This window comes from Mesoplodon densirostris, chromosome 11 (genome assembly GCF_025265405.1).
Source record: "Mesoplodon densirostris isolate mMesDen1 chromosome 11, mMesDen1 primary haplotype, whole genome shotgun sequence".
In the NCBI taxonomy this organism is placed as follows: Eukaryota; Metazoa; Chordata; class Mammalia; order Artiodactyla; family Ziphiidae; genus Mesoplodon; species Mesoplodon densirostris.
In genome coordinates this window covers 102304629-102316934 of record NC_082671.1, presented here as the reverse complement: position 1 = coordinate 102316934, position 12306 = coordinate 102304629, and the positions used below count along the sequence as shown (strand labels likewise).

The 12306-nt window shown below is 35.7% G+C and overlaps 1 protein-coding gene across 2 annotated transcripts in view; it reads left to right on the top strand.

Annotated features, from left to right (window-relative positions):
- ZDHHC17 (zinc finger DHHC-type palmitoyltransferase 17) overlaps positions 1–12306 on the top strand; it is a 115805-nt gene that overhangs the window by 24026 nt on the left and 79473 nt on the right. For both annotated transcript variants that reach the window (XM_060112329.1, XM_060112328.1), the window contains exons 2-3: positions 1100–1203; positions 6801–6923. In XM_060112329.1, coding sequence (XP_059968312.1) covers positions 1100–1203; positions 6801–6923 — 227 coding nt within the window. The remainder of the gene's footprint in view (positions 1–1099; positions 1204–6800; positions 6924–12306) is intronic.

Here is a 12306-nt window from a genome sequence, read left to right as displayed (position 1 = left end):
TACTAAGCTGAATTTGCTTTTGTGAAACTTTTAAATTCCCTATTGTTGAAAATATTCAGTAATATTGTTGATAGTCTTCTAAATGTATGGTTCAAACAAATCAGTATTGGAATTTTCCACATAGATTAAATGGCTAGAGTGAGCTAAAGATAATAGACTTTTTTCTCCAATGAAATACCATAAATTTGTATTATTAAATATCAGTGGCCAAGAGAGAATGAATTGTTCTAAGGATTTAATTCTCTCCAAATATCTTGTTATGCCTTATCCTTTCATTTATGTGTGTGTGCCTGTAAGAGAAAAATATCAGAATCATAGAAATTTGAATGGATGGTAGTAGAACCAAACATGCTCAATTTTTCTGTTTTCGTATAAAAGAAGTAATTGTACCTTAGTGCTATATTGAGGAAGCTGACTATGCATAGCAAATTTTGTATTTTAAATAGAAAATTGCACATAGCATATAAGTTTTAAATGGATGTAATATTCTATAAAGCTGTTTAATTAAATTTTTATATAAAAATTAGTTTCTTTAAGGGTGTTGACATTTTTAGAACTACTCAAGCAGATTTACGTTTTATTAGAATGCCCTATTGTTCTTTATTCACCTAATAGTAGATGCCTTAACAAGCCCTCAGCATGAAGGAGTATAAGAAAAGGTGATATCTGAGAATAATAGAATAATATCCCTGGGTTCCTTTTTTAGGACCTTAGTTTTTATTTGGCATGTGATGAAAGTTTTGAAGTAGAGTGTTAGAGCTAGGGGGTTATGCTGGAATAGTAGAAAAATTGGTCTGAGAGAATGAGAGTTGATTTGCTGAAAAAGTAGAGTTCTGTGGAGCTAAAGATGAATTTCAGTTACTGATTTGTCACTGATTTGCAGTTTTGCAGCTTTTCTGTTTTGAGAGTGTGTATAAGGGGGTAGATCTGTTTGAACATGCTTTTTCTCCAAAGAGTACAGACTTCAGCATAAGGTTAAACTTAATCTTTTAAATAACAAACATTCTTCAAACAGCACAAAAGCAATAGTAAAATACTGAAATATTTTCATACTTCATTTCTCAATTCTTATCTCTGTGTAATTCTTTTTCTTCAACAGGAAATCAAACCTCAAAGCCATTATAGCCATGGATATGGTGAACCCCTCGGACGGAAAACTCATATTGATGATTACAGCACGTGGGACATAGTTAAGGCTACACAGTAAGTTTTTTGTTGCAGTTGTTTTCTTCTTTGACATCTGTATTTTAAGTGAAATACACCTTTCTTTCTCTTTTTGATATTCGCTATTTGATAAATTCTGTACTTGGTGAGACGTTGTTTTCACACTTTCCTTTAGTTCTTTGTACAGATTTAAAATAGCTGATTTAAAGTCTTTGTCTAGTAAGTCCAATGTCTGGGATTCTTCAGGGACAGTTTCTATTAATTGCTCCCCCCTCCTCCCCATGGGTTATCCTTTTTTGCTCTTCTGCATGTCTTGTAATTTTTTGTTGAAAACTGGACTGTTCAAATAATGTCACATGGCAATTCTGGGTATCAGGTTCTCCAGGGTTTGTTGTTGTTTGTAACATTTCTGAACTAATTCTATAAAGTCTGTATCTTTGTCATGCGTGGCCACTGAAGTCTCTACTTGGTTAGTTAGTGGTCAGTGGTCAGTGGTTAAATCCCTAGAACCAGTAAGTCTTGATCTTTGTCGAGGAACTCTTCGTGCAAGTGCAAGCTGAGACACCCAGCGCTCAGCCAGTTAGCTTACAGCTCTGCCCTAGCCTTCACCTTCTGCTTGCAAAGAACCTCAAGGTCAATCAGACATGAGAGCTTAGGGCCTTCTCCAGTCTTTGTTGAACATGTGCATGGCCTTCTAGCTTCCCAAGAATATGTCTGAGCTTTTCAAGCCCCTGTGGATATCTCATTCCTCAGCTTTTGCTTAACTTTTTGACTTGTCTGTTGTTTGTCCCAACTGCTTTCCATCCTCTCAAACAACTGTTACGTTAAAACATTTGGCAAACATCCCAGAAAGGAGTTTGGGTGAGGTCTAATAGATAAGCCTTTCAAGTAGACTCTTCCAGGGAAGCACCATATAGGTGAAATAATGACTCCTCTTTGAGAATGAGGCTTGGAAGGAACTCCATTCCTGTTCTGCTCACTCTGCTATCAGTACCAAGGCTGCTGGGGAGCAGGGGGTGGGACTGTGGTATTTAAAACACCACAGAGTCCTCTGTTCTTCCTGAAGTTCAGCTGTTTTTCTTCACTAAAGATCCCTTGGATCGCTGAAGGCCTTTTGTTAACTTTTCCAGAGTTCTGAAAACGTTGATACTGCCCGTTTTTTCATTACTTTTGTGGAGAGGCAAAGTTTTGGAAGTCCTTAGTCCACTGGCACCCTACTTTCCTGAATGTTGTATGTAGTCAAAAATCAAAGCACATTGTACCAACTGTATTTAGCATACAAATAATACTGCTCTACATTTGTTTTTCCTTTTGAGACTTTGCTCCTATTAATATATTCTTTCTCTCCTTTGTCATTAATCTGTGTCACCCTAATGCATGATTTCCATCAGCGAATACACTGCAGCATCTTTCATGTTAAGAAAAGAAACAACCACCTTTGTTTATTCTTCAAATACCTTTCTAACTATGCTTCTTCTTGAAAAGCATTTATGTGTGCTGTCTATAATTTCTACCTTCTAAACATTTATTTAAATTTTAAAACATTTCAATCCTACAGATAAGTATAGAGAAGAATATAACTGTCAGATTAAGCAGGTGCTAACATTTTGCTGTAATTGCTGCGGGTTGCTCAGCGTGCTCTTTTCCTTATCTCCTCGAGGAAACCTCTCTTGAAATTGCTGTGAATCATTCTCATGAACATTCCTGTACATGTCTACAAACATCTGTAAACAAAATATGCTATTATAACGTATGCTTAAAATTTACATAAGTTGTATTCTATACTACATATCCTTTTGCAGTTTGCTTTTTAAAAACAAACAAAAAAACTATATAGCTTTTGTGATTTATCAGTGTTCGTAAATAAGGACCTAATCTGTCCTGTTTAACTGCTTTGTAGTATTCTATCGTTCCTTACTGAGCTATACTTTAAATCGTTTCTACTATTTCATTATTTCAAGCATCGCATCAATGAATGTCTCACTACCTGTTCCCCTGTGCACATACACAAAACTTCTTCTAGGGTAGACAACTCAAGTGGAACTTCTGGCTTGTTCAGTGTTCTTTTTCAGCTTTACCATTCTTGCCAAATGGTTTTCCGAAGTGGCTGTGCCAGTTTATACCCCCACCTGCAGGACGTGAGTTCTTTTTCACTGCATTTTTGCTCAGTTGTAGTTTTATCACACTTACTAGTCATTGTCAGTTTGATAGCTGTGAAATGGTTTTTCTCTCTTTTGATTGGCCTTTCTCTGATTACAAATGATATTGAACATATTTTCTATGTTTATTGGCCATTTGGCTTTCTTCCTGTGTGAATTAACCATTTTAAATATACCTATTTTGAGTTCTTTTGTCTTTCTGTAATTAGTTTGTAAAAGTTCTTTATGTATTTTGATGGAGTTTGCAAAGAAGTTAGTGAGATCTGTGTCCCTTTAATGTCCTCCAAGAGTCCCATCTGCCACTCTCCCAGCCCCTTCCCACCCCTAGTCATGCAGCTCATGATTCAGTACTCCTCTTTAGTGTATCCAAACTCATATTTTTTTCCTGTAACAATGTGCTGGAACTTCTCTGGAAACCTGTACTTCCACAAAGGCTCTGTCATCTGTGGTGACTGTGAAAGACAGTGTTGACTGAGGCTCCCAGATGGTGGCTGAGAGGGGCTGGAGCCAGTTCGTGGGCTACTGCAGGGTCCACAGCTAGGAATAGGTCTGTATGCTTGGTACCCAATGCATGGGTGGGTGAGACTCTCCCAGCTCTCTTGGCCGATGGTGCTGGATCCCATAGTGCTCACAGAGGTCCACGGATAGAGGCTGAATTATTATTGTTGGAGGGGCCACAAAACGATGAATGTCTTCTTCCACCATGATGCTGATGTCACTCTGCGGTCCATTTCTAAATACTCTTTTTTTCTTCCATTTGTTTAATCTTGTATAGTACCACATTGTTTTAATTATTTCTTAGTCTTCAAAATTGTCTCAGCTATTCTTGGTCTTTTACTCTCACAAATGAATTTCAGGGTTCTACTTGGGACATTTGTGAGATACTCATTTGGGGTTTTAATTAGAATTTCATTAAATTTGCAGATAATTTTGGGGGAAATTGGGGTATATATTTCTTTAGGTCTTACTTTAACGTCTTTCATTAACTAACCTTATTTACAGTGAGAGTAGTATAATTTAATATGCTTCCTCATTATTATTTTAGATAGTTTAATATTTTATGTTACGGTGATATGGAAATCTGATCCTACCTTTACTTTATTTAGATACTTTGTTTTCATGATTTTTTGGCTGAAAAAAGATAAATCTCACAAAGATACATGATTCCCTAATGGAAGAATTACAACATATGCTGCATTTATTAAGTTACAGTAATTACTTTTCAGTACTATTCACTAAGTAAATATTTTACTAAACTTACCTTGTAAATGAACATTTTCTGATGATAGTTCTTGCAAACTAATCAGGTTTTGACATTTTTGTAATTACAGCAAATGGGTTTACACATGTTAGAAAATTGTTTCAAAATTTTTTATGTGCCCACATAAGAATGTTTTTACAGTTGTTGTATAAGATCTTTCAGAAACTATATTATATAATGATAGAAACATTTCCAAACATACAATTTTTTTTTTTTTTTTTTTTGTGGTACGTGGGCCTCTCTCTGTTGTGGCCTCTCCCGTTGCAGAGCACAGGCTCCGGACGCGCAGGCTCAGCGGCCATGGCTCACGGGCCCAGCCGCTCCACGGCATGTGGGATCTTCCCAGACCGGGGCACGAACCCGTGTCCCCTGCATCGGCAGGCGGACTCTCAACCACTGCGCCACCAGGGAAGCCCCAAACATACAATTTTTAAAAAATATTCTCTTTATAGTAGGTGTTTTTCTGAAATGGAAGTAGTTACGTTTCTCACTGTGTCTGAAATACCCTCTTTGCCTTGAAGGAGAACAGACTGACTGTCTTTACCTTTCTTAAGAATACAGTGGAGCACTGAACAACACAAGTTTGAACAGCTTGGATACACTTAAATGCGAATTTTTTTCAACAAGTACATACTACAGTATTAAACAGTCTGCAGTTGGTCTAATCCACAGATGCGGAACTGCAGATATGGAGGACCAGCCGTAAAGTTATATGTGGATTTTTGACTGCGGGAGGGTTGGCGCCCATAACCCCCATGTTGTCCAAGGGTCAACGGTATATGGTTGATAGCGTACCAGTCACAGTTCTTTGCCATCACTACCTGTGCCCTGCTCCCCAAAAAAGCCAGCAGATTTGAAACACTTGTCTTTTTTGTTCAAAGGAAAATGCATACTCACTTTTAAATGTTAGAAAAGTAACCAGTGATTCTCAGTATAGTTAAAAAGGTTTTTATCATCACTTATCTCATTCAAAGTGTGAGGTAGATTCTGCTCTTTAAGGTAATATGCCTAGTTCACTTAACTGGGCACATGTAAACAACTTTCTGAAAAAGAACAAAGAGCTGAAGGAACTTCTGTCATCTCCTGTGAATTGTGGAACTCTTGCTCTTCCCTTAGGTTGATTTACCTTGTGCGTGTGTGTGTGTGTGTACGTGTACACATGTAGTACAGAGCCATTGTAGGGCAGCATTGAAGCAGTGAAGGCTGTATTAAATATTAGTGCAGCTTAATTTCTTTCGTTATTAGCTAAGACACGAATACAGTTTTAATATTTGCTTCTAATGTTCCTTTATTAGGCCACCTTTCCCCCAACCTCACCCTGTGGTATACCTCCCCATTTTGGAGACCACTTTAAGAAATTACAAATATAGTCAAAGCTCATTTAATTTGTTTTTGTGTCTCGTATTTCCAAGGATCCAGTATTTTGTTTAGGATGAAGTTGATGGTTTTTGAGGCTCCATGATGGATTCTTGGTTTGTTGTACTGTTCTTTTTATTTTTGCTTATGCTTGAAAATTTCCATAATACAAAGTTTTAAAAAATATATATGCTGCCACAGAATGACCAAAAACAGAAAGGGAGGAAAAGGTTAAGCTCTCTGCGTGCACCTTTCTTCTTTATTAAATGTGAACGTCTTTCCTCGAATTCTGCCAGTAGACTTTCTCTTATGTCTCATTGGCTTGAACGCACAGGACTCCTCCTGCACCTGCCCTGCTCCCACCCCTACACTTCCCTTCTTATTTGCCTTAGGAATTTTGAGGCGAAATTTGGAAATAAAGAATCCTGAGGTTGTAAGACATCCTTTTTTCTCAATGCTGTTCTAAATCATTGATAAACTCTTTGTTACTGCTTCTTTATGATTTAATATTTTTTAACATAGCTGTATATATTTTTATAAGCTGCCTTAAGTGTTTTGTAGAATAAGTGGTGATATTAAGAAAAACAAATAACTGATAGACACTTTATTTATGTTATCCTTGTCTCTTCCACTTTATGAGTTATTGCATTCTTATAGATGAAAAATTTTTAATTATAAAATGGGTTAATAATAAAAGCTGTTGGAATATTGATATCTTTAAAGTAACATTTTATATTGAGAAAGCCATTTTAACTTCCAGGTTTCAAAATGGAGCATTAGTTTCTTCTGGAAATGCTATTTTCAGCTTTAAATTTCTTGTCAAATAGTGGTAACAATCGCATGTTTTCTTTCTTTTCAAGATATGGAATATATGAACGCTGCCGAGAATTGGTGGAAGCAGGTTATGATGTACGGCAACCAGACAAAGAAAATGTTACACTCCTCCATTGGGCTGCCATCAATAACAGAATAGATTTAGTCAAGTAAGCATTTCTATATTTTTAAGTAATTAATTATTACTATAAAATTATTAGAAATAATTATAAAATATATAATTTCTAAAATTCATAGCTTTTAAAATGTAGATTCTGTGTACTTTTTTCCTGAAAAAAATTGTTTTTAATATATATCGAATGCTTATTATGTGACAGATACTATGCTGAGTGCTTTTCCATGTATATTTCCTTAAATCTTAATTCTTGAAGTAACCCTGTGTGAAAAATAACAATTTTTACTGCTGTCCTAATGATGTGGAAACTGAAGCATAAAGAGGTTAAATATGCTACCAGTGACATACAACTGATAAAGGTTGGAGTCTGGACTTTAACTCAGGCAGTCTAACTTGTAGCTTACATTCTAAATGTGAATTCTATGGGTAAAAGCTACAAAAGGAAAGAGAGGAGTTAATAATAGCAGGTAATAATAAACTAATTTCACACCAGCATAAATGAAGAATAATTTATATACTCAGTATAAATTATTTGTATTACTTACTGTTCATCTGCTTGTTCAGTAATAATAAGAAGTGGTTAGATAAGCAGGAGTCAGGATGATAAAGAAGTCTTAGTAAATCTGGCTAAAATAGTCTCTGGCAATCTGGATATAAGATTTTTAGATAGAGACATGAATCTGAAATGAACTGCTTGCAGGTGTGCCTTTTAAGTACAGCATACAGAGTCTAGAGACAAATAGGATGTTAATATCAGGTAAAAGAATTTGCCCTTAGAGTACTAAAGAAAGATTAAGCAAGTAATAACTAAAGCATTGAAATCTATGAATCACTTTCTTCCGGAGAGCGTATTTCCATTTTATTTGCTCCTTTTTTCCCTTCTTGTATTTCTAACCTTTCCTCTGCCTGCAGTGTGGGTCTCTTGATGTCTGAATTCTGTTTTTGTTTGTCAGAAAATGTTTTTATTTCATCTTCATTTGTGAAGGAAATTTTCACATGGTATAGAAGCCTAGGTTGGCCGCTCTTTTAATTTTATTTTTGTTTTTTTACCCATTGAGAATATCATCCCACTGTTTTCTGGCTTCTGTTACTATTGAGAAGTCAGTCTAAGTATTATACTTTTAAAGGCTTTTTTTTCTTTCTTTTTTCTGGCCGCTTTTAAGATTTTTTTTTCTTTGTTTCTAGTTTTCTGCAGTTTCATGATGATGTTTCTAGGTGTGAATTTCTTTTCTTTACCCTGAATAAGATTGCAAGAAGTTCTTGATTCTGTGGATTAATGTTTTCATCAGTTCTGGAAGATCTCAGCCATTATCTCTTCAAACATTGCTTCTGGCCCATTCTCTTTTTGCTCTCCTGGAATGCCAGTTAAATGTATGTTTGACCTTCTCATTGTATGCTGTGTCTCTTATCCTCTCTTCTGTGTGTACTGTCCTTTTTTTTTCTGCTTCTTTCTGGAAACTTCTTCTGACTTATCTTCCAGTTCATTTATTCTCTATGTGTAATCTGCTGTTAAATCTATTCAGTGAGTTCCAATTTTGTTTATTTTTTAGTTCTAGCATTTTAATTTTTTAAAAACTTGCGTTATTTGATTCATTTGTTGCTGTACTTTTCCATCTTGCCTTATACTTGAAAATATAGTTATTATATAATCTGTGTCTGAGAAGATAGCATTGGGAGTCTGTGTGGGTCTCTATCTGTTATATTATTCCTTTGTGTGCCTGACTATCTTCGAATGTATAATAGACATTATACTTGAAAACTTATTTGTTGAATAATTTGAGGCCTAAGATGAGAAGATACCATTTGTTTCTGCTAAGCCCAACTTTAATTTAGGGCTTTAGATTTTCTGGATCACTCAGGTGGCTGAAGACCATGCTAGAGCCAGGTTTACTTCTGGTTCTTAATTACTCCTACAGTGCAGCTTTTTGGGGTCCCAGCCCTTATTTTGCTTTTGTCTGCTTAGCTTGCCTCTTGGCCAACTCTTCTGTATCAGCAAATTGTCTCTAGGGTAGATGGTGCCCAAGCAGTTTTCTAATTTCTCCCAGTTTTAATCTCCTGAATCTTAGCCAGGTAAATGCTCATAATCTTCTTAGGAAATATTTGCTTTTAGGAAATATTTCTTTATTTTGTTGAGCTTTTTTTTTAGTTTTCTTTAATTGGAGGGTTGGTTCAAATGATCTAGCCTTCTGTAGCATCTGTATTTTTTTAAATGACTGTTACTTGAATCTAAATAGTACATAAACAATTTAAAAAATCAAATAGTACTTAAAGGCTTACAGTGGAAACAGCAGTCCCCCCCGACCCCCTGGGTCCTGTACCTCAGAAGTAACTACCTTCAGTACTTTAGCTGTTTCTTTCAGTACTCACTCTTGTATATTACATTTTGATGTTGTTGCTTTTATCTAGAAAGTTATTTTCTTTACACAAATGATAGAAAACGCTTCTCTGCTCTTTCCACTTAATTGATGTATCTTCAGATTTTTTCATATCAGTGCAACTAGAGCTACATCATTCTTTTTAAACAGCTGTAAATGTTTACTTGTGTGGACTTAGTTTATTTAATGGTTTACCTATTGGTGAACATTTAGATTGATTCTAGTGTTCTTATTATTTTACACAGTGTTGTAGATAATATCTTGTTCACATACCATTTTGCTTATGTTCTTATATATCTGTAGAATTCTTAGGAGAAGGAAAGTAAGGAGGATGAATTTTGAATTTTAATAACTATTGCCAGTTTTTGTGCTGTTTCTTGATTTATCAGTTATTATATTTTGACTTTCTGTTTTGGGATAACTAGATGTCCTAGAACACCTCACCACTAATACTTCTTCCTCTGTTTTCTATTATAGTTTTAGTTAAATTACTATGCAAAGTTTAAATTGTTGTGCATATGTAAATTCTCACTGATAAGCCCAGAAGTGTTCTATGATATCTGTTTTCTTCCTGTAGAATTTTTATTTTTGTCAGAAGTAATGGTTGCTTTCTTTCTTCATTTGTTTAAGTTTATGTATATTGGAACTAATTGTTCCCATGCTCATAGACAGAACTGTAGAACCCATCTGTGTATGCAAACGGTATCAAATAACTTATTGGCTCCTTTTCTGGTGGAGTAGGGAGGATGAGATCACTCCTGAATTTCTCCATCTTTCTGTTCCAGCCCAGACCGTTTGCTCTTGAGAGCTACGCACAATTGTCTTGAGACTTACCTTTGCAATCATTCTGGGAAATCCCTTTGCTCCAGTGTTGGTTTCAGTTTCCTGGATCTCAGGTTTTTCTCTCTGTTGGTTTAATCTCTGGTTTTAGTAGAGCACGTTTTTCGATAACTTTCTGAGAGAGAGAGAGAGTGCTTGGGAGGTAAATCTTTTGAAGTTACTATCTCTTCTGCCCTCAAACCTTATTGGTTGTTTGGCTGAGTGTAGACTTCGAGATTAAGCTTAGTTTTCTCGGAATTTTAAAGCAATACTTTATTATTTTTTTGCTTCAAGTGTTATAGTTTAGATACATTTGATCTCATTCTGTTGATCAAAAAATTCACATTTGTCTTGTGTTTAAAAATAAATAAGAAACTCTAAAATGAGAAATACAGACAAAAAGTCTTGATGTTGCCTGCCTTATGGATTGTTCCACCACTTATGGGCAAGTGAGGTTACAGAATAAAGTCACTAACTATAGAGTGGGTTAATAACTACAGTGCCTGTGTATATTATGTCTTCAGAGGGGTAAACTTAATTTCTTTCTTTTTTTTAATTGGGGCATAGTTGCTTTACAACGTTGTGTTAGTTTCTGCTGTACAGCGAAGTGAATCAGCCTTATGTATACATATATCCCCTCTTTTTTGGATTTCCTTCCCATTTAGGTCACCACAGAGCATTGAGTAGAGTTCCCTGTGCTATATAGCATGTTCTCATTTGTTATCTATTTGGTACATAGTAGTGTATATATGTCAGTCACAATCTCCCAATCAGGGGGGTAAACTTAATTTCTTACATTTCATAGTTTAGCAAGTTACTTTTCTAAAACAAACATAATGGTGAGTAAATGCAGTTTTCTATAGTAACTGGTATTTATAGCCTCAAGATTAATTTTTTACTTATCAGTCTAGAATTACACCCTTCTTAGAAGCTACTGCATATTACTATTTCATGGATGCTGGCAGAAGATACATGACTCAGGTAGAGACCAAGGACTTTATTATTCATAGCACAGCAAATAGCATGAACATCATATTGGCATAGCTCCCTAGGTCCTATGGGAGTGGCTTGATATGGTCAATGCAACACACACAGTGGATATTCGTTGCTTCTATAGTACGTGGGAAGCAAAGTCGCTCTTTGTCCCAGAGGGAGACATTACCTCATCTCTCAAGGTTGCTTGATGCAAACAGAACTCTGAGAAATGACCTGTGTAAAGAGTGGTCAGGACCTTGCAGTCTTCTCATATACTCAGCAAGACGTATGGGAGCCACCAGAGACCCATGGAGAAGTGTCCCTTCTAACAGTTATGTTCCATCAGGATGTATTATAGGAGCTTGCTTCAAGCAAAGTTAGTTGGGTCACTTTTCATGCTGGTAAGATATTAAAGTAAGTATAACTTGGAAAGGAGGAGACCTTCACCTGGCCTGGATTTCTTATATTCCTAGTGTTTTCAAGTGGAAGTCTTTTAACTGTTTCTTAGATTGTACCCTGATATAATGAAATAAAAAGGATTAGTGCAGGCTTGGGTCTTCAGCAGTCTCCTGTTACTTCAAGATTCTTTGTTAACAACAGCTAATAATGCTTGTAGTCTCTGATTTCAGTCTGATTTCAAGTCAAGGTGTTGTTAACGAATATGTGGCTTTGTTAAAAAATATGTAGCTTATAATTTCTGAGAGCCCAGTGTGTGTGTGGCTTATTCTTCTTCCCTGGCGACATAGAAGTGTTTATTCTTCATTCCCCACTTTGTGAAAGTTTACATTATTGTGCATTGATATGGTCCTTTTATAGCTATTGTGCTTTAGGGAGATGTTCTTAATTTATCTTCTAATCCTCTTGAATTTCTAATTTTATCTATGGCATTTTCAATTTGAAGCAGTCTCTCTTGATCTCTACCCACCACCCCACTCAAAAAAAATGTTTTATTCTTATGTCATGAGTATATTATCTTCTCTTATTTTTTGGAGGCTATTTATTTTAACTTTAGTTTTTTAAGTTCTTCTTCTCTGTATATTGCCTACTTTGGGCTTCTTCTGTTTATTTTGGTCTCCTTCCATGTTTGAAGCTTTCCTCAACTATCTGGTCATGTTTGACCATTCATATTTAGGAGAGACATAACAAAGCTGATTGGAAGTTGTGGGACTTAGGAACCTCCCAAATGTCCCTTTAGCATGTAAACTTCCATTGGTACGTTTTCAGTGTCCCATATGTTTCTGTGATGTA